Below are 23,344 nucleotides of genomic sequence, written 5' to 3'. Positions count from 1 at the left end.
ATGTGATCTGTTGATTTATATTCCATAATTTACTATTGCTGCTCTGTTTCCTGGGGCTAAGAGACTATAAATTTCTAACTACCTATGTGTTTTTAAGAGGAAATCTAAGGAAAACATCATAATCTCAGTGCTATGCAAACAAAGAGATTTTCATTTTCTTTATTAAACAAAAATAAGGAAAAGAACATTGATTTATGTTTGGAAAGAAAAACATAAGAATACATTATTGTGGTTATCAGGACTGGCAGATAAAACCAGACAAACTTCATTTGCATGTGCAGAAAGCCCTGTTTGTGTAAGACATCTCAGAATTTGGAAATATTTTGGCCAGAATCACAGCTAACCCAAAACAAGGAGAGTAGAGGAAATACTCAATATTAAAAACAAAGCAAACCCAAACAATATTTAACTGGTGTTGTGCTTAAATTGCTATTTTTTGCTACAACTATCAGCTTCACAACAATTTGTTTTCATACTTATCTCCACAAACATTTTTTTTGCCCAAACAACAGCAGCGAAGATTATGGTCTTCGTTGCTGGTGGGCAAACAAAAAAAGGAAGGTACAGAAATATCTTCTGTCCTCCGAGTTCAGCTGTGAGTTCCCAGCTCTGAGCAGTACCAGCAATGACAAGCAGTGATGAGAGGTTTAAGTTATGCCTCTATTGGAACAACGGGCTTTTAACAGTGTGAGAGGTATGAAGTGACTATGCGCTCACTAGAGAGTTTGATCTTCGTGGTGCCTAAGGCTTCCACAATATAATCCTGTGTAGTGCTGGCCACACTCCAAAAAGTTGTTAGTTAATTTTAAGATCTGAAGACAGATTAGGAATCAGCCCTCCTGCCACCCTCCTCCAGGCAACCTAAGAGCTTCACTATTTAGTTTGCCTAGGGCACCCAGTTTCAGTGTTTGGTGGACCACTGCAACAGACCTGACAGGGTGACAGCTCCGAGAGGCACAACTCAATCCAGGACTCTGGGGGAATGGGACAAGCAGAGCTTCCAGGCTCTCAGCAGTGTCACAGACAGCCTAAAAGCCCTGCAATTGATTTTGTGTACCCTCTGTAAGCTATCATCCCTAGGGATTCATGCACTTCTACTGCATGTAGCGGGCTCTCAATGCACATCATCAGAAGCATCATATTCATCAGGGTAGTATGTATTCTGCACAAAAATTTTCAATTTCAACCCCAAATTGGAAACATGATTTTCAAAATACTAGGAAATGGTTGTGGAACAGAAATCTAGTTACACTACTCTGCACAATACAAAGAAGTTAGAAGTAAAATAAATCCCAAATAAGAAGAGGCCTCAGATGGTGAACTATTATTTGAAGCTCACCTGCTATGAAAGAATCCCAATGTTTTACCAAGTAGCGTCATGCAAACACCAATAAACTGATCTGAACAACAACAAAACCACTCTGCACTTCAAAATACATCCTAGATCCAACATCATGTTATATTCTGAAAATACAGTAATGAAAGTGAAAACTCTGGGGATTTTTTTGTGCCAAACCCATAAAACATAAAACCAAAGTCCTTAAAACAGTCACACAATATACAGTATCAGCACTCAAATTTCCTCCTAACTTATAATTTATTGTCTTATTTATATCATGTGCCCAGCTGTTTTAAGATTGAACAAACTCACCTTTAAGAAGTCTAAAAAGGCAGGTTTGGTAGCACATGTTTTCTTGAGAATCCCTACAGCTGTACTGAAGTTGTTTACATATTCGCTGTATGCGTCCAATACCATAGATTTAGAAAACTGAAAACATAAAAGGGTAAACCTTAACTATAAATACAAAAGATCCCTGAAAGCATAACTATCTAAACCTCTGACTGTTAAGGACTTGCCTTGCTCAGAGCTAAGGGCTTTGCTTGGCCTAGTGCTGGATCTACAGAAATACTGCTGATGCCCAGAATAACCTTTCTACAGAAGACAGGTTGGAAATCTAAAGATGTAACAGCTGTGAATTACAAAGTGTAAATTTACAGAAATAGCTTCATCTTGGCTATGACACTAGGGCAGAACCTGGGGACTATGGGCAATCAAAGGGCATCCACTGAGATTCAAAGCAACTGCTGAGATCCCTTGATCATCTCACTGCTGCCTATCTTCCAGATTTGGTGACAGTGAAGTCCCAGGGCCTTCCTGCCCCATGTTCTGCTGGTAAGGGTTTACCAGGAAAGCACACAGATCGTGTGGCCTGCAAAGAGCCATGTGAAGGGTAAGACTGCTGCCCACTGCCTCCTTACTAATTTTATCCCTCTCTTCTGCAGAGCTGGTCTCATTAACACTACCTAACTTGCTTCAGTCAAAACAAGACAGGTTTGCGTTAAAGAGCAAATCTTTAGTAACTGTTTTATTTTGACTGAAATGGGGTCAAAGCACTCGAGACACAGATCCCAGCTCTCTTACAGCAGGCATGATAAGGTGTTAATTTCCAGCAGCTGGGTGGCAACAAAATGAAGTACTGAAACCGGCAGGTAGGCAGCCTTTTCTGTCCACACACTCACAGTGGGAACAATCTCTTTCCATTAACCAAGGCCACTTCTTGTTTTCTCTAATATAAAGCAGTGGCTAGTTAGTTCTTTACCTGATGGACTTCCATTAAGGGTGGGATAGTGTTTTACAAATACTCTTTACCTGTGCCCCAGGCTCAGTTCAAAACCAAGAATTCAGGACATCACCTACTGTGGTTTTTTCTAGTCCCAACAAACATAGTATGTATGACTACCTACTTTTTAAGAGATGCTGAACCTCAATCTCACCTTAATTTGGTGGGTTTGTGAATCTCTACCTCCTCAGAAAAAGAAACTGTTTACCTAAATGTCTGAAAGCTTGATCAAAGCCTGAAAATTTTGCCCACAATCCTTTCACATCTGCCAACCAAGCCAAAGACATGTGTTGGTGTCAGTTTCCTTACCAGGATGGTACACACATTCTCTGACAGTTGCCACAGGCATTGGAGAATATGGGAATAAAGTAGCCAAGTTAGGCAGAGAGATATGGAGATGGAATAACAAGCCTAAAATAAAAACAGATTATCTGTTCAGATGCATTTGCTTACTGAAGCAACAAAGACATCACCAATCATTTCAACAGAGTCCCACTCAGATACACGACTCGCCAGTGCAATCTGAAACATTGAATGGCACTGAAGAATTTCCTTAATTCGATAAAAGACCATTTTGAGTTTTCTTTCACTCAATAATTTTGGTTCCATATCTGAAAGGGGCTTCTCGTATTGCTGTGGGGAAAAAAAAACAACAAACATAAATAGATTTAAACAGAAAAAAAGGGTCTTCTACAAGCAGCAAAAACCAACTTATGTAACTATACACAAACAAAATCTGTAAACATTTGGCATGAAGCATCAGTAGCAAAATCTATGTGAGTCACGCTACAGATTCTTTGAGGATTTGACTATTTTTCAAATTTCCAAATTATGAAACGCAAAGATATTAAGGTACCTCCAGGATTCTTTTGAGAGCATCCACGTAATTCTTCTCACTGTCAACTACAGAGCCCAAAATATACCTTCTCACAACCTGTTAAGAAACAAAGTTTTGTCTGAAGCTCTAATCAGGTAACACATTCATCACAGTTGGGAATGCTGATAAAATTCTCACATTAATAAAGCACAAGAAACACAAAGCAATTTCAATACTGGAACTGCAATAAAATACTACTGTACCTCTTCAAAAGTAATTAAATTTACTATTACTCTAAAATTATTTATTTATTTTAAAGAACACAACAGTTATTGTATCTATAATCTTTGCTGACTGTTGCAATTCCAAGCTTTACTTTCGAAACTTGTCTTTTAATTTTAGATGTATAAATTTAGGCATTACTATAAATAATAATAGGTAGAGATGATGATGGCTACTTCAGTGAATTGCTGCAAAATAGGTAACCAGTTTTCAAAATCAGTCTTCAAGATTAATTTTCTTTTTTTAATATGCTTTATAAATTTATTAGAAGTAACCTGAAGGACAAACAAGAAAACATTAATCGCCTTTTTAAGGTAAGGCCATATAAACTGTACCACTGAGAAAGTACCCGAGTAAGTCAGCTTTCTTTTTTGGGCATTACCATGCATAAGTGAAAACCCAGTCTCATCTATATTCATACCAACTGATAGAGTTGTAAGAGCTTCAGGAAATACTACCATATTTCATGTTTACAAACTACAGGCTATTTATCACACCTCCTTCTCCACCTCCTGCTTCTGCAACTCAGCTGAAACGCACATTGTATGCATGTGCAGGTGACATGACAGGAAGGACTGGAGAACCTATTTGGTTTAAAATTTAAACTTCCTACTGTTATTGATTACATTTCTTGCTGGTTTTAAGGATTTGTTTTCACCCAAATCCATTTCCTAATCCAGCTCATCCCAGGGCTTTCAAAAGCAGGACTCTCTTTAAGGGAGAAGACAGCACAAGGGCAGGATCAAACCACTCCCCACAACTACAAGGGAAGGCAAAACTGCTTCTTTTGCTGTTTTAAGCCAGCCTAAATGACCATGAAAACTCAAATCTCAGACTTACTTCTCTCTACTCCTGATCCCCATGGCCTCCTGCCTCCTCCACCACGGCTGCCTTTAATTCTCTACACTTGTATTTTGCATTATTAAGTTAAGTGCAGGTTATGCAAGGATTTTCTTTCAAGTACTGGCATTTCAAAGGAAGACTTCAAAATTATCTGAGGCCTTGCTTAAAGATATATACGGTAAAATTAGTTCTGTCTAATTTGCGTTTAGAATGGATTTAACAGTATCTTATTTGGTATAATGTATCAGCTGCTCTGGTAAAGGATAGTAACTCTACTTTTAGTCACAGTTCATTCTTCTGAAAAGAATAAACATCTGCAGAAATTTTTTTTTCCAGGCTCTATAATACATAAAATAGATACTTAATAGTGCCTACAGGTTATTGCAATAGATACACAGAACTTACGAGAGGCTTGCATGTAAGTCTTACATTTATATTCACGTTTTTGCTGGTAACAGTAGCATACAAACATAAACAACTCACCGTAAGAATTCAGGTCCCAGTATTAAAATGAAGCAAAAGCTATCATGACTGAAACCCAACGTGGGACGTAGTATTTAAACAGGCACCAGGTTTTAAACAAAAGCTATCGTGCCACCTGCTGTTTAAAACAAGCACATTGGTAAAGTCAGCTTGTTTGTGGCACAGCAGTCCAGGCTGGATAGTGCTTCTGGCCTTCACCCTCTCCAGCTGGGACGCCCAGGGCTGCTGTGCAGGATGCCGGCCCCCAGCTGGCACACGGCCCCCCATGGCACAGGGTTACTCTGTCCCAGAGCCAGGACTCGTGTTTGCCTCCATTGAGCTGCTCGAGTTTATCTGTCAACCAAAGCCATGCTGACCAGCAGCCCCACCTTCCCACACATGGCCGGCTGCACCCCTCCAATTTGGTACCACCTCCAAATGTGCGCTGCAGCTGGTACCCAGGTCGTTAATAAAGGCGTTAAACACCACAGGTCCCATATCCGCTTCTGAGGGACAGCACTAACACTGGCCACCCGCTGGACTTTGACCCATGAACTACAACCTTCTGAGCATGGTGTCCTCACCTGTTGTCCACCTACCTTCTAGTCCACCCATACCTATATGGCTACAAAGGTACTTCTGGAGACTGCTGAAAGCCTTGCTCAAGGAGAAGTAAATGACATCCTCTGCTCTCCTCTGTCCACAAGCCAGTCATCTCAAAGGGACTCAGGCTGGTCAGGCACAAGTGGACTCTGGTCCATCTATGCTGATTGTTCCAAGTCACCCTCCTGTCCTTCCGAACCCAGAAAAGCTCCCACAAGCATTCGCGCCATCACCTTCGCGGGGACTGAGGTGAGGTCAGCCTGGATCCTCCTTGCTCTTCTTGAGGATTAGAGTGTGACATTTACTTTTTTCCAATCACTGTGAATTTTTCCAATCACTTTTTTCCAATCACTAAGATCACTGTGATCTTCGATGACAGAGGAAGGCTTTGCTCTCAGCACCCTTAAATCCATCCCATCTGGTCCCATGGACACCTGTGTGTCCAGCTGGCCTCAGTACCCCCTAACTGCAGGTAATGCTTCACTCCAGCAAGACCTCCCTCGAGGCTCAGGGGCTTCGGAGGCTTGAGGACAAACCTCACCAGGAAAAGCTGAGGCAAAGGTGGCATTGAGTACCTTGGTCTTTTCAGTGCCCTTTGTCACTAGGTCCCTGCCCCATCAAGCAGCAGCAGCCGCCCCATATTTTTCTTAGCCTTCCTTTTGCTGGCAATGTACATATAAGAAACCTTTCATTGTTGCCCTTCACACCTCACTAGCTCCAGCTGAGCTTTGGCTTTCCTAACTCCGTTCCTGCCCACTTGGGCAGCTCCTCCTGGGTCGATAAGCGACATACATCCCGACCTACACAACAATTACTAGTTTGCTCCAAATTAAGAGCACTCCATTTTTTTTCCAAAAGAGGGTACATTTATTTTTAATTACCTACAAAAAAAACTATTTGGAAAGAAGGAAAAGACAGCATTCAGATTGATGCTGAGATCTTACACTATAATGAAATCTTACAGTAACGTAACACAGTTTGGTAGTTGCATTGTTACAAGATTAGCACTTCACTGTGCTAAACATATTAGAAAAATAAACTTCACCAAGCAAACCAAAAAAAAAAACCCAACAAAAACCCAACCAACTTATACCACTCTCCTCAACTGCCCCTCAATTTTTTTTCTCATTTTCTGAAGGTACTGATCAACTCATGACTTGACACCACAAGAAGCTAAAAACTCTCATTTAGTTACTACTCATCATAACAATACAGTAACATGAACCCACAGGATTTATTTTCAGCCAAAATTTCTAACTGATGCTGATTTCAGGGGTTTTTTTTAAGTGGTTTCCACAGTGACTATAGAGTTTGAGGTGGAGAACAGCAAAATATACTCTTCTGTAGACTTGACTTTATTAGGGACAAGCTTTTTTTTAATCAGGAGAAACCTTAAGATTCAGAGAGCATACAGGATATTCTCTACATTTAAAATAAAACTCCTGGAACACCTGGAGCAATGTTTTCTGACTCAATAAAAATGTTTAAACTCTTTTCTTTTTCACTCAAAACCATCACATTTAGTTTTAAGTGTTCACGTAGTGAAATAATATAATTATTATAGATAATTTTATAATGCAAAACAGCATTTTGCATTTCTGGCTGAATTCAGGACTGATGCAACTATATGCACACATACCAATTTTCAAAAAACTACTTATTCAGTTCCGAATTTGATGTCCACTTAATTTATGTTAAACACCAATATGTTTGAAGAGCAAGGCACCTGGGAGCCACTGATATAGAGCAGAAGGGGAGGAAAAAGAGGCAGAAGACCATATTTCCAAAAGCCTACTACCTGCTGCTGTGATAATCCTTCAGGCATTGGAGTCATAATTGCTTCTGTATGCATACAGTCCACATCAATAAATAAATTTAGCTCTTCTTCTTCCAGACATGATGATCTATGATCTACAAATAATTGAATAACCGAAATGTCAACTCCTACTCCATGTAGATTGAAAGGAAAAAAAAAAAAAGCAAAGATCCTACCATCCTAGCACAATAATTACACAGCAGTCTTATTTTCACTTATCAAACAAAAGCAATTTCCCAGCACTTCTGTATCACCTGTGAAATCACATAAATACCACCACTGATAGGCGCTCTAATACAGAACATCTTTCAAAGGTATCTCAAAATCCTAAAATCCACACAGCAGGAGACAGCTTATGCACCTTTTGCTTGACTACTCCCTCTTCACAGCCAGAACAGGGCTGTCCAGGGTGCAGGACACGACAACTAGGGTTAAAACACTGCGGCTCCAGGGCTGGCAGTTTTGAAATAAATAACCTTTGAGAAGAAATTAAACACACCCATTATACGATCCAGCTTAAAAAACTCCATACACCCTTCCATAACTGAACTAAAATAAATAGCCAAATGCACCAAAACGTTGGCTTTCATCAGAAATGAGAGTAAGGGATTCTGCATTGCTCCCTACATACTGATTTTGTGTAAAAAGCACCACCAAAGTGCAGTGATAGGTGGCAGTACGCTGCCAGCCAAACAAGCAGACAGGAGCAAAGGAGAGATAAGGAAAGAACAGTATGAGAAACTGTCTTAAAACGAAGAGGGAAGTAAGGGAAGCAGATCTGTTGGCTGGAAGGAATTAATGAGTTTATTCAACAAATTCGTCACCAGCATTCTGCTGATTTGGTAAGTGGCTAAGGGATTAAACCGTCCACAGATTACCCTCTATCTGCTACCTAACCCTCTAGAAATGTAACGAGGAATGGCAGATCCACTGTTACACTGCCCTGCCGAAGCAGATCATTTTCTCCTGTGCAACAGCAAGAAGCTGAGGATGCATTTTTGATCACTAAAGTTTGTGCAAATAACTTTCTGTCTTCTGTATGTGAATTAGGTAAGTTCAGAAGCAGTTAGAGGCCATGACAGGGATGGAAGATGTGTCCTGATCCTTACAGTTAGGATGCAGCTTTACGTTAGCTCGCTCACTAAAAATGTGTTGTGCCAGTCTTGTGGTTTTAGCTTCCTAAAATTGTAGTTTTATAAGCTTTGAAGTTACAACCATTCAATTAGTTGAGCAGAAAGACATACTACCTCTCAGACTTATCCTGAAGAAGTAAATTTGTATTTAGTTATTACCCCCTGCCTCTTGCAAAAATTAACTGTGGACTGCTGCTGCTGAGGTTCATGACAGAAGGCTGACGTTCATTCTTAACTAGAGAAAGAACACAAATACTTTTAGCTTTTTGATTTTAGACCACTTTCTGTTTTCCCGATCCAAACTCAAGCTTTCATCAAAAATCACCAAACTGTGATAAAGCAGAACAGTCTCTTCCCCTACTTCCACTCTCAAGCACAGAAAGCATTTGTTATCCCTTGGCCACAACAAACTTTTTGAATAGTCAGCTATCACTCCACTGAAAACCATGTCAGATCAGCAGACTTTCCTGACATTCAGGAGTTACTCGATGGAGGGAACTGGACAGACTTAGCACCTTAAAATTATTTCCATACTCCCATATACCAATACCTAGATAGCATCTATGACACTGGTAGGATTTGTTGTTTTTAAGTGGACCCTTCTCTGTGGTCCTCAGGTTTCTCAGGTCACTCAGGTTCTTGCCCAAAACCTAAAATTACTCAAGATGCATTGACCATACTGTCATCTGAACTGAATATTATATCATACTTTATTGATATAAAGCTGATTTCATGCATCCAGTACTCAGCTCCTAGTACAAAAACCTGCTAGGCCATCCACTTCCTTTCTCAGAAATGACTAGAGAGAGTAACAAACACAGTATAACTGGCACATACCTTGAGAAATGAAAGATTTTGTTCTAATGAAAGAACGACCCTTTTTCACTGCTGCTTTTGTCTTTTCGAGCCCATCTTTGGTACCTTCCCTAGCAGCTCTCATAAGCTTTTGCATCTGTAAGATAAAAAATACAGTCTGCATGTTCAGTGAATAATAGGAACACATTTGAGCATACCACACAGAATACTTTTGACCAAAGTATCTTTAAAAACAACACTGTCAAGTAGTTTAGGCTATAAATATAGCCCAAAGTCAAAAGAATATATAGTAAGTACACAGATCCATCAAAGTTCAGATCTGAGCACCTGTACTTTTTCTTAATAAAATCAAACCTAGAGAAAGGAACTTCATGTCAATATTGTATGCAAGCCTAAAACAGCAAAAGTGCTTAAGAACCTTTCTGTAGCAAACATCTGAACTCAAAATAGTCTCAAATGCTCAGCTTTACATTATATAGCAAATAAATACTACGAACAGATCATTAACAGCCAGGGTTCTTGTCCATTTTCCAATGTCCCACTAACTCTCAAAGTATTTCTGACCTAAAGATAATCCCCTAGACTCAGTTCTATATTAACTATATTCTTAAATAAACACTGTTTTGCAGAAAATGTTACAACTAATAATTTCATTAATTGAAGAAATAAGTTGATACAATCAAGAATTGCATAATTTTATAGTATACTACTACAGCAAAAATAAATTTCATGCAAAAAAAAAAAAAAGGGGTTGTTTTGCTAGGAAATGTTTATTAAAAAAACCCCTGCTTTGTACTTTTGCTTTCCGAAATACCACCACAGCATAAAATCCCCACTACTGTCAGAGCTGTGCTGGCACCATCAGCGACATCAGAACACAAACAAAGCTGTCTTGCTGCAATCAGGCAATTTCTCGGTTGGAGCCAAAGCTTTTAGTAAAAACCCAGCCTTTTCACACTGGGTCCATTCACAATGAAGAGTCCCAAGATTCTGACTGCCGCAATTTGACCCCCCGTGGCCGGAGAGCCAGGGTCCGGCCAGCCCTGCAGAGCTCACCCGGGTCGCAGCCAGGCGCAGGGGCTGTACGCCGGGATCACGCTCTGGGACAGGGGCACCAGTCAGCAGGGAAGGACAATGCCCTGTTGCATCTTCCGAAACTGTTACCGTTAAAAATAAGCAAGAGAAAATGTCCTCGACAAAGTCCCTTTCAGAAAAACTGCATGATAACCCAGCACATTTAGAACTCATTTCGTACCAATTATTGCCTGCTTTTTCAAGTTATTATTAAAAGAAAAAGACAACATTGTCTGTGTTGAAAAAAAAGCAATCATTTAAACATAGCTAGTTACAAAAATCAACTACACTACCTTCAGCTCATGTTTTTGCTTTAGTTGCTGAATCTCTACTGCTCCCACAGTGTTTGCCATCAAATCTTTCATCTTTTTTTCATAATGCTCCTTTAAACGCGTTAGGTCATGAGAAAGCTACAGTGTATAAAAAGACACAATCTTTTCAAAAAGCCTGCAGTGCAAACTTCATGCTAAAGTACTCGCGTATATCATGCACATTGCCCAGTCTGCCTACTGATACACAGACAACTGAGGGAAAATTATCATTTAGGGAAGCTCCGACCCAACTAACAGACTGTCACTCCTGTGCATCGCTGTACTTTCTGAAACTCAGCCAGCTGCCTTTGCGCTACGCTGGCAACTACGTAGAGAGGGACAAAGTCGCTTACTCTAAGCTAATGGCATATTATGTTGTGCACATCTCTTACAAACCGTATGGAAACAACGCACCAACTGTACCCACAAGCATCATTTGGTGGAACACAAACCCTGGCGAGTATATTTCTGACTATACTTCAAAATAGTGAATCGGAAGAATTCTCACAGGCTGAAGAACCTGCAGAGGTTGCTGGCACCTGAGAAGATGGAGATCAACAGTGCCAGAGGGTTGGGCAAGGAGACGCTACCGGGGCGGATGCACAGTCTTGTAATTCCCAAGCGCGCGGGAATCGGGAAGGGCATGTTTTTCCTCAGCTCTGTCATAGCCTCGTGTATGACCATGGGTGTAACCATCTCATACATGAATATATCCATTTGCAAGGTAAGGAAACTATCCCAGAGCGATGCTCTGGAATGCTAATTAACATTTTTTAAACATTTTGAGAAAGTCAGATAAAACAGGTTAAAATGTAACTAGAAAAAAAAGAAAATATTTGGTGTGCCCTGTAATAGAAGTCCAACGGAAAAACCCTCAGCTTGATGTCAGAAGAGTTATTTGGCAAGAGATGAAAGCATCAGGAAAGAGAAGGCCTACTGAGTTGAAAACAAAGGGACAGGTCCAGCATTTAGCTCCACTAGGCTGGGCCAGGATGGGATCACCTCCAACATGATGATTCTGGCATTACAGCAGTGTAATTAAGAACAGCATCTGGTTCACAGACTAGAAATATGTAATAGCACAAAAACCTTCCCATCGTAAAATAAATAAAAAATAATCAAAACTCATAATAAAAAGATAACTTTAAGGGAAGTCATACCAGCACTTACAATTACAAATCCCTCCTCCAACCTTCCCATACTTGTCAATGGACAGAAAAAATAATAAGCAAGGCAAGTCCCTCATAGGCTCTGAAAGATTATAGGAGATGTGCTGGGAAAATACTGTAACATCCACCACAAGACCCGAGGAGAAGTGAGAGTGCAAGGAATGGATACAGAGAATAGGCATAAAGTGGAGTGGTTTCTCAGCAATCCTAAAGTTTCTGTCTTTCCTCATCCTTCGCTAAACCCCTTCTCTCGTTTCCCGACTTCTCCACCTCCCAGTAACCCATCCAGGTGCAGCAGCCCCTCTGACTTCTCCATCCACCAACTACTGTGTTCCTAGGCTCCTCATCCCCATGCCCACAAGGCAGCCCTCAAAGCTTTCTGTCACAGGCCTGGGAAGGCCCGCTGCAGGGCAGTGCCCCGGGGCACACCCCTCTCCTCCCCACCCCTCAGTCTCTTGCTCAGACACTCTGTGCCCGATCCTGGCACCATCACTCTCAACCCACTGCCGACAGTTTCCTGTGACGGATCAAAGCATTTAAAAAATGGCTTTAAAACCTTGCTTTGTGCACATGTGTAAATAGATTCCTATGACTATGGCCAAAGCTGAAGCTACAGATAACAGGGAAAGATTAAAAAAAAAGAACCAGCAGCCATGTTAAGACTTACACACTCACATGCAAAGTTATTTCCCACTCTTCCAAAGGTATTAAAAAAAAAAAAAAATTCTGTTTTCTTCAGTCTGGTTAAAAAACTCCCCAGAAAGAAACAGCTGCAATAGCTTAAACGTGTTTTAGTCAGGACAAAACCAAACCAAAACCAGAATATGAGCTCTCAGCTTACAAAGTGCTGATTTGGGTGGGCTCAAGTCTTGCAGTTAACTGCTCACTCCCTGATCTCCGAAGGGCAGGCAACAAAGATGGAGGTGGGGGGAGAGCAGATAGCACGTACTGGAGGGAAACACAGACAGTGAGGTTTTTATTCTCATCCAGGTAAGAAACCTGCAAAATGAAGATAAGGGTCCCACGGAAGAACACCCTGGCCGCGACCCCCACATCCTCCAGCCACAGGGTGCCGGCACAGCTAACAGCATGCAGCTGTGAAGTAGCCCTTGGGTGTCTATCCCCAGCCAGCACGCACTGGGGGGCCCGGAGGATTTCGCAGTGACTCCGGGCACTGAGCCTGGCCCTGCCTGGCCCCTCTCTGCCCTACATCCCCACCCTCCAAGCGCTCAGAGCAGGGAACCGGCAGCGGGAAGCTGCCCAGGTCCCAGGCGAGACTTCCCTCTCACAGAAAGGGCAGGAGGGCAGAAGGAAAGGAGCCGAAGCAGCGAGAGCACGGGAGTCAGAGGCTCCTCCCGATGCGCGATCGGAAAGACGCAGCGAGGGCACGCGCCCATGCCGTCAGTGTCTTCCTGCCTCCCGCAGCACGGATGTAGCCAAAGAGACTAGACCAGAGATGTGTCACAGATGCGTCATTTTAACCATGCCACCTCTCTTCTCTCCTTAATAAACGGTACAGACTTCTCTCTGATCACAAAAACCTTTTATTTTGGGTGTTTTTTTAAGCTCAGTCAGCTTCAAACAACCAAGGTGATAAAGATCTAAGACAGAAGGGTAGGGAACACTGCCAAAAAGTTTTGTGACTTTTGAGCACCTGAAGGATCCCAAAACTTCAAGTCTTGTCAGGCTTACCCCCATTTGCTCTTCACATTATTTTTCCACGCTCATTTACCACTTACACTAATCCAGCAGCTGCAAAAGAAGAAAAGGTGAGGAACTGCCCACAAGCAAAAACAATTTCACTTTTATCCAATTTTAAGTTTTTTCTTTTTTTAAGGAGCTTCTGTTTAATATTTTCATCTTTTCTTTTCCCTGTTACATTTTGTTGTGGACTGTCACTCCCACGCTGATTCACATCTCCTTTAAAAAGATGCTGTTGGCATTTGAAACTGGATTGAGGAGAAGGGAAATACAGGTGAGAAAGGCAAGTGTTGGAAATCAGGATAACCTCAATGACGGAGCAGCACTGTGGGATACATACATGTCTCTTGTGGTTGCCTCGCAAAAAGGAGGTGGGAATTCCATTTTTACACTCAGAATCACTCTGTTCTTCATAGCTTTCAAACTCACTTGAACTCCACCCATACTCCAGCGAGCTGTTTCCACCATCATCACCATTTTCAACATCATCATAAATCATTTCCTCTGCAAGAATTAAACCAAAATAAAAAAGCTACACTGAAGTTTGTTTAAACACCAAAACACTTGTTCAGGATGTACTATAAAGAACTATACAGACTTCTGTACGCACATTTTAAAATGTGAATTAAACCCAATATTTAAACAGGCAAAGTGGGTTGTCTTTGTTGAAACAGAGTACTAAAAGAGGACAGTGTTATGGGTACACACCATAATCCTTTTAAAAACATGCCCTACTCAAACTACACTGTTTGGTCCAAATCCCACAACGTGTTTTAGAAGAAATTCAAAGGAAGTTCGAACTGTAGCTGTGAACACACATCTGCACTAAGATGCATCATCCTTCCATTTGCAAGCTTGCCATTTGTCCCTAGGAACATCTTCATCATCAGCTCAAACGACAAATGCTAAAACATTGCAAGAATCAAACAAAATCACTACCTCAAGCAGAACAGATCAGACCAAAGTAACACGTTACACTATGATATTTTAGGACTCGGCATTCTTGCAACTCCACCAGTCACCAGGAGTCTCCCATATCTGCAGGTTACCTTGCCCCTAATCTAGTCTAAGAGCTTGAAGTAGTAACCTTTTCAAGATATAGAAAGCTATATTGCAAAGGCTGACCAAAGTATCACCTGTTAAAGACATAGGTCTTTTTGTTGGCACAGGTGTCAGTATGACAAACTGACTCAAAACAAAATGGAAAATTTTTAGTGCCAATTACTTATCAGGAAACAGGCACGCACTCTACAGGCAGCATCATTTGTCATTACAAACAGAGAAGTGTGGACACTTCTGCCAGGGTTCCCTATTGTCAGAGGTTATAATGCTTCACTTAAAACTGTCTCATATTAAATTCAGTAAACAAAAGTTGTGCTTTCATTTTAAGATTGAAGTTTTATTTAAATTGAGAAAAAATATGTACTCAAAAGCTGACATATTTTACACATCCGTCTAAACCCTGGATTCTGTGATTTAAAACCTACATTTTGACCAATAATAAAAAATATTAACATTAATTAAATTCTTTAGAATTAACACATCCTCTGTGTTAATCTCCTCTAATTTGGAAGAATCAAATTTTAACAATTTTTTTTTTAAACTGCCATGCATATCAAGATTGTCCTTAAAATACACTTACCGAAGACGACATTTTAGCGGTAATCTAGCACAGTGAATAATTTAAGAGAATCACCATAGTAAGTCAAAATAAGTCAAGGCTTGTAAGTCAAACTTTCGCAATGCCAGTATTGGGGCAGGCTATACCCAGTGATTTGGTGGACATATCTTGTCCCTGTGCTAATGTAGACTGAGCTCTGACTGCGACTTTTTTGGAACACTTGTGTCTCCCTGAGAAAATATACAATGAATAAACATCAAGATCATGAATGTACAAAGATGAAATTTCCCTCACTACCTATTTTCTCAGAAACTTTAAATGTCTTTGGGGACAAACAGGAAGCCAAAATTTTAATTACTATCTTCTGAGTTAAGCCGAAAATTCTGACCAAGATGCTCAGCAGAGCTTTGTTCCATGTCCCACATCCCTCCCCAGCTCAGCCTCCTGGCCTTGGTGTACATGTTTCCTGACTGAGCAGCCACAGCACAAAGATGTCCCTGCCCAGAGCAGCACAGTCCACTGAGGGACCTTCCAGTAATAAAAGCATGCAAGTCATGAATGTAACATAATACTTTCAAATAATAAACGAAACAAATTTGAGTAATAATTTGTAAAACACCTTGCCTCAACACCACTAAGGACAAGAAATGAAAATGTTATGGCTTTAAAGATAGATGCAGTTTTCACACAAGAAAGCTTAAGTGTTTTCTTGAATCATTAACAACTTCAGTATCAAACACCTGCACCCTCTGAGAGCCATGACAAGTAGATGCCGAGTTCCGAATAAGCAGATGTACTCAAACACGAAATGAGTTAGTAGCAACCAAACTTTAAGCACAGTCTTCACTATAACCAAAAACTGCAAAACGAAGCTTAGCAAGAACTCATTGAAATAAGCTCCTTGAGCCCTAGCTCCACCATTCCCAGTAAAGGTAAAGTCTTGGCTCCAGCAACTACTGTAAGATCTATTCTGCCCCTTCCAAACATGGTCACACCATCAGGAGCTGGACCACTCCAAAGCTGAAATAAAACATTTCTGTAGAGTCGCAATCAGGACAGTAAATAGGCACTCTGAATCTCCTCTTCCATCTATCAGGTACTTTTATGTTGAAGGGGGACTTCAAAGAACAGAGCAGTTCTCTGTATAACCATGACAATGACGCATTATCACATATTATTTAACTATTTAAAACACCCTCTTCCTACCTACCTTGCCTTGTTTAGGTCACTATAGCCCAACATTGTAATTCTCTAATATACAGGATACTCAAGCATTTGGGACAGTATCTATAGAATACAGCAGAATTCAGCTTCTGAGAAGAGCAGTGTAGGAGACCCGCTGAGATAAAGCCGTTCAAGAAGTAGTTTAATTCTGAACTTTGTAAGACCTACTGATTATTGACACAGTATTAATTCCATTTACATATATTTTAGGTACTTAATGAATGTATCTATTCAGTATACATGCACATAATTCCATATTGCATTGCCTTCAACACGGTCTGTATTACAAAGGCCTCAAACCTGGTTCAGAGTCTGAATTTTCTCTTGGCACATCATCATAAATTACTTCATCCGGGTCTAAAAGCAAAACAGACAAAAAAAAAAAAAAAACAAGTGAGAAACCCCCTAAAATTTGAATGGGACCAACAAACAGTGTTTAAGAGGGATTTGGACAATGCCCTTAATAACATGCTGTAGCTTTTGGTCAACCCTGAAGTGGTCAGGCAGTTGGACTAGATGATCATTGTATGTCCCTTCCAACTGAAATAGTCTATTCTATTCTAAAGAATTTTGGTTATATTGGCACATATGAACAAAATGGAGATATGACTCATTCTCCACTAGCATTTTGCTAGTACATCTAATCATCATTCAAATAATGCAAAAATGCACAAAACCAGTGTAAGGTATTTGTGAAATTTCACACAGTTTTATCTGCATTGTTTATGATGACCTTTGGTAGCCTGAAAACAGAAATCCACTTCAACAGCCAACATTTTCTCCCTCCTTTTTACAGCACTATGGTATGTCCTGTGCTTGTCAAGGGCTGCTCATTGCCTTACTAAATGGCTGTAGAGAAGCTGTAATAGACATTTTTTAAAAAGAACCAAAACTAAATAGTGTAACAATCATTGTCGTACATCAGGAGGCAGGATGAGGATGCAAATTCTTCAGTCGCTTCAAGTAACATGTAAGATGAACCTCCAGCCCAGTGGGAATAGCTGAGAACAGGCAGGATAGCCTGTCCTCAAACCACATGGTCTCTGTTCTGGTTTAAAAATGCAGCTGCCAGCCAAGAGCCAAGGGCACACACTAAGAAAAAGTGGCAGTTCCTTCCCTTCCACCTTCTCCAAGAACTTATTTGCCAATTACTGCATGAGAAGAACAATTTCATGTACAGCCACAGAGCAGACACTGAACTTGTTCAAGTTTCCACTGTACACATATTGATGGAGCCAAATGATTTCCTTAAGAGCGACAAATGATTCCACAGACTCCAAAAAGCACTCCATGGAAAACTGAATGTTAACTTTATTCTAAAATACACAATTTTATTACACTGCTGAATGTTTTAACTTGTATAACGCAGTTCTGGAACATATCTGAAAAAATACAATAAAAGTGAGCATGGACATTCCTGTAATATATATATATGCATACAGACACACACATACTGTTCATCACAGCTTAAAACTGACCTTCTTCTATAGTTGTACTTCGGTGCTCACTGATACTTACTTTCCATCCATGCTGTATTTGCAGGATCTGCAACCCATTTGGCCAGAGCATCATCCTCTCTCTTAGCCTGGTTATCTTCACTTGAAAAAAAGGCCATAAAATAAAAGCATTAAAAGCTACACCACAATGTTTTTAAACAACTGTGAAGACATGACAACAAATATCTTGCTGCCTTCCAGTTCCCACTCCGAGGCTGCTGATTACTCAAACCCACTGCTTCAGTATGTAATTAGGAGATTAATAATCTATTTAACAGTCTGACAATTTTAGTCAAGAAATTGAAAACACTTCCCTTCAATCTCAAGAAATATTTTGCTTTTGAATTTTTCTACCAGAACACAGAAAACTCTCTCTTAGAAAGCAGTGAAGTGAGAGCTGCTCTTTCACTGTAAGACAGACTAAAGAAGTTCTGGGCTTCATCAGGAACCATCGGGCTTGGCGAGGGTGTTCTCCTCATCTGGCTGGTGCTGGCGAGGCTGAACCTGCAGCAGCACATCCAGTTCTGGCTTCCCAACACTGCCCTTCTAGAGAGTTGTGGAGAAATTGAAGCTGCCTCTGGAGAAGCTACCTCTAGAGAGATATGGAGAAAGTGAAGTCAGGGACTAAAGCACATGGCCTACAAGGAAAGAGGTGGAAGACACGGAGCTTATTTAGTCTGGTGAAAAGGATGCCACAGGGTGATCCAACAGCAGCTACAGCTATCTGAAAGAGAGCTACGGAGATGATGGAGGTGGGGTTTTTTTGTTTGTTTGGGTTTGTTTTGGGGGCTGGGTTTTTTTCAGTGCCAGATGATACACAAGGGGGAATGGTCAACAAACTGCATATTGGAAGATTTGGTTTGGACATTAGGGGAAAAAAATTAACCAAAGGGTAGTACAGCAGGGAAGAGTGCCCAGGAAACCTGCAGCATCTCCATCCTTGGAGGTTTTCAAGGCTCAGCACCAAGGCCATGGCTGATCTAATGGCATGCTGGCAGTGGTCCTGCTGAAAGCAGCAGGCTAGACTACAAGATCTCCAGCAGCGTGCTGCAGCTGACATTGCTATGATTCTATAAAAATTAAACCTAGTTCCTTCAAAAGTGTCATGTATTTATGCACGGTTATACATACGAGACCTCAACCAGTGCCAATTTTGGTATACAACTAGAGTTATGGAGTTAAGAAAATGAAAATAAACAAATATGGAAGCATCACACAAGAAAAATAAAATATTTCATTTGTCAAATGTAAGCCTTCTTAGGAATTAAGGTTTTACAGATCATTAAAACATGATGAACTGGCAATCACCTATTTTGAGGCTCCTCTGAGTTTACAGAATTACAATGACATTCTTCAGTTGCTGACTGTGTACCTGCTAGTAGAAGAAAAAAAAATAATCAGCAAAATGCTTGGAATAAAACGTCAGTGTGGTTCAAATGGTATGTTTTAGTATAAGAAATCGATTTTACTAGTTCATTGCTAATGAATAATCTACTTCTATACAATATTTTTCTTCTTAAACAAACATGTCTAAAAAAATTTAGAAATTTCTTTACACTATCTATTTTTGAAAATGAAAGAATTCAGAGACACAGCAATTTGGTATAAGAGCTGTTAAGAGGAAATTACAATGCCTGATGCATTTAATTCTAATCTCTCAAACATATATTCCTCTACAGGTAATAACAACCATACAAACACATTTGCTTTTACTTGCCAATATTCCTAATGGTGGTAGACAGCAAAGGCTGCAAAAAGAAAAAGTATCACAGTACATGGAATTACAGTAGAATTGCTGACTAGCTAAAGAATAGTATATTCAAAATATAAGAAAGAAAAAAAAAAGGCAGGATATGGGGAGCTTTCTGTTCCTCCTGCTCTCTTGATGTTAAGCTGTCAGCTTTGCCAATTGTAGTTACAAAATGGGGGATGGTTCCTGTTTCTGTAATCTATAGTTATTTCCCTTTCAAGTTGCCCCGTCTATCTTAAAATTGTACTAAAGGACAAACAGAATTCATCAAATCATCAATGAAAACATCCCACAGCAACTCTAAATCCACAAGGATTGGAAAATAAACAAAGAAACAGAAGTGCATACAGAAAAGGTAAAAGGGACAGGAACTCTGCCAGGACACAGATAATGCATGATAAGGTATGAGAAGAAACCATTTGGCCTGGACACTGAACTATGGCTCTGGAAATTATTTCATGACATTAAAAGGGAATTAGCATTAATCATTCTTAATGGCAAGATAAGACAGGAATCCTCCCTTGTACTGTATGCTGTAACACAGTGCCAGCAAAACAAAGGTCAAGCATCACCAACTTAAAGAAGGGTTGAGAAAGAACTGACTGCGTACATTTGTTTTTTCTTATGCATCTTTACTTAGGTATCTCAATCCTAGTACAGCAAGCAGAGTCCCACAGGAATTTTTTTTTTTTTTTTTAAATAAACTGACATTTTTCTTTGAAGTCTGACAAGAAATTTTTGCTCATACTGCAGGACAGAGTTGTTCTTCTATTTTGACACAAAATCTCCCACAGATGTCCAGGCTGAGCGCTACACAAGTATTTACAAAACAGCACAGGTACCTGAAGTTAAACAACAATTCCCCTTCAAATAAAGTAAGGTGCATAAATATAGTACCTTCTTCATCTACAGATACACTGCGTATTATGACAGGACTGGAGTACGCTGGCAGTATCAAAGGTAAATTAGATGGCACAGCATAGCCACAGGGGACAGGAACAGAATATCCACCGGACAAGTTTGGACTTGCACGTTCGTCTTGAGGACTTGGTTCTGGTGATGAGGATGGATCCTTGTCTTGGATTGGTGAAATATTTATGACCGAGTAGGGATTTACTTTGGCTGGAGTGCCCTCCGCAGCAGGTTCTGATGTTCGCAGCTTCTCGCCGTTTTCTAAATTATCAGCCCCTTTAGTTGAAAAATTAAACAAAAAAATAAAGTTTTATTTTTCATACCCGTTCAAGCTGCTTAATATTGCTCTTTGCAAATATCCTAAACACTGATATGATCCTTACTATACAAGTTGCTTACAATCTATGACTCAAAGTTCCCACACAGTAGTGCTATCCTCCCCATTTTACAGACGAGGAATGCAACAGCAGCAAAACAAGCTGGGTTACAAGGATGCCTATGGAAAAACAATAACTGGATTCTAAATCCCAAATAGGAGAATTTCTGACAAGTAGCCAGGGTCCTCTTTTGCTTGTCATAAGCACATGGCTGAAAACAGCCTTAAACACTGAAGGTTAAAATCTGGATTCTAGATGAATTTACATCTTATAAACACAAATACAAGAAACGTTTTAGGAATAGCCATCAGGAGAGAAAAAGTTCACTGGAGGGACACTCCTGAAAGAACAGTCCTGAAAATGCTCTGTTAAGAAAAGTGAAAAGAAAGTAATTTTCCAAGTTTTCCTCTTTGAAAAGAAGTTATTTTCTGTTACACAAAGTTTCTGGTATTTCTTGAGACAAGCTGAGGTACAGCAGAACCAAAGGCCCCTCTGAAGTGAGCTGCAGAACTGCATCCCAAGCGATCCAAAGTTTTTGAGCTTTAAGTACAACTTCACAAAAGGGTCAGCGAGCAACAGATTTTCAGGGAAAGATGGTGTTTAAGTTCCAGGTTGTCAAACTGCATAGTCACCTGAAGAGTTACCCATCTTTATTTGCCATGAGCACATTGACCCCACTTACAAAAGGAAATTGGATCAAAGTCAGCAAAATCAGCTGTTGTCCATTTGAGCAGAATACAGTGATTTCCAGACTACATCTCAGCACTGGGAACATCTGCATGTGTTGTAACAAATGTTTTAATGTTTAATAAAATAAGACTTCTGTTTATGAACAAAACTCATACATTCAGACTCCATTTATTTTTATGCACATTGTCTTAAGATCAGCAACCAGCAATCTTAGCTGTGAAAGCAGGTTATCTCAAGCCATCCACATGCCATTAGAGCTGCAAGGGCATAAAGTTTTCCTGTAGCATGGCACTGTGACTGAGACCAATCCCTTGGTTTAGATATCACACTTGGATGGGAAACCTCACAGGAATTACATGTGATGGTCACTTGCCTTGTCAAATCTACTATAAGTGTAACTAGCAGGAATATTTAAAACACTTGTTTGGTATTTCCGTGGAAACCTCTTTTTACAAGTATTTTTATTGCATTGTCAGGAAAAGGCATCCTATAATCAGTCTTGACTATTTAGCCTAGCGGAGGCACATCCTGACGGGCTGACTTACCTATGGCCCTAGCCTCTCGGTGCTCTATGCCATTTCCAGGATCAGGAGGAGGTGGCACAAGGGCTTGCCTGTCTGCTTCTGGTATCTCATCTCCACTGTCAAAGTCAAACTGTTCTCCCTCATCCTCCTCTTCATCGTTCATACCCGTGGCTTTTGGTTCATGCTCTAGAACTGTGCAGAAAGACACGTTTTTGGTTGTTTGCTCTTAATGATTTCATGGGACCAGTCAATGTTCCACATTACGAATGAAGCTTACACAATGAACCCTTACATTTTTATGCTACTGGAACACAACAAAAGCTCCTTGACATGTTGATAACCTCATGCAGTTTTCAATAAATCCTTTAGTGTAAACAATGAAATTACTTGGAAAGAAATTAAGAACTGATAATGCAAATACCATTGCTTTTGTCATAATGAACCAAAACCAAAACATTTTTAGGAAAACACTTAAGCAGCCGATTCTTTAAACAAGAAAAGTTCACAAATTAATTTATTTATACAGGGACTTTGGGACTTTATAACTTCAAGTCATTTTTCCTTTCTAAGTCAAACTTCTAAGTCTATTCTTTCTTAACAGTGTCAAAATGCTAGTGATGGTAACTTTCTTCACGCACATCATGAAAGACCAGCAGATTGATTTTCCTACTCCAATCTGAGATAGTTTTGAACCAGTGACCTCATGCAACATGATATTAGCCCTATTACCAGACACAAGGTGCCCTTTGGTGGAGGTGGGGGCATTGACTTTTCAGCTCTTACCTTTGAAGAAGTAATGGCTGAAATAATTACACCCTAATATGGCTAGGAAGTGGGAGCATGGGGGGGTATTTTTGTCTTTGCTTGTGAAGACCCTGCAGCACAGATTTGGCACTGTACACAGGGCTGGGGAGGGGGAGCAGGAAGATGTGCCAGGGAGTTTCCCCCTGTGCTATTTTTCTTACCCGCAGGAGTCTCGAAAACCCACGCAGATTTAAACCCCCACCTGCCTTAGCTACCGCTGGTTTTGCTGTGCATTCGCATTGCAGGAAGCCTGCCCACAGCATCCAAAGCTTCTGTCAGAGACACTGCACAGAGAAGA

General features: G+C 40.3%; 1 protein-coding gene across 3 annotated transcripts in view; it reads right to left on the bottom strand.

Annotated features, from left to right (window-relative positions):
• The window catches only part of ARHGEF10 (Rho guanine nucleotide exchange factor 10), a 117,367-nt gene that overhangs the window by 63,660 nt on the left and 30,363 nt on the right, over positions 1–23,344 (bottom strand). For 2 of the 3 annotated variants that reach the window (XM_075498038.1, XM_075498036.1), the window contains exons 3-14: positions 22,264–22,434; positions 20,637–20,927; positions 19,298–19,364; positions 18,012–18,091; positions 16,794–16,850; positions 13,989–14,152; positions 10,761–10,877; positions 9,415–9,529; positions 7,427–7,539; positions 3,478–3,555; positions 3,075–3,254; positions 1,652–1,768 (exon numbers count right to left, since the gene is read on the bottom strand). In XM_075498038.1, coding sequence (XP_075354153.1) covers positions 1,652–1,768; positions 3,075–3,254; positions 3,478–3,555; positions 7,427–7,539; positions 9,415–9,529; positions 10,761–10,877; positions 13,989–14,152; positions 16,794–16,850; positions 18,012–18,091; positions 19,298–19,364; positions 20,637–20,927; positions 22,264–22,434 — 1,550 coding nt within the window. The remainder of the gene's footprint in view (positions 1–1,651; positions 1,769–3,074; positions 3,255–3,477; positions 3,556–7,426; positions 7,540–9,414; positions 9,530–10,760; positions 10,878–13,988; positions 14,153–16,793; positions 16,851–18,011; positions 18,092–19,297; positions 19,365–20,636; positions 20,928–22,263; positions 22,435–23,344) is intronic. The other variant, XM_075498039.1, reaches the window with a different exon arrangement.

This window comes from Mycteria americana, chromosome 3, assembly GCF_035582795.1.
Source record: "Mycteria americana isolate JAX WOST 10 ecotype Jacksonville Zoo and Gardens chromosome 3, USCA_MyAme_1.0, whole genome shotgun sequence".
Classification (NCBI taxonomy): domain Eukaryota; kingdom Metazoa; phylum Chordata; class Aves; order Ciconiiformes; family Ciconiidae; genus Mycteria; species Mycteria americana.
The sequence above is the reverse complement of the archived record's forward strand: the minus strand, read 5'-3'. Positions and strand labels throughout refer to the sequence as shown.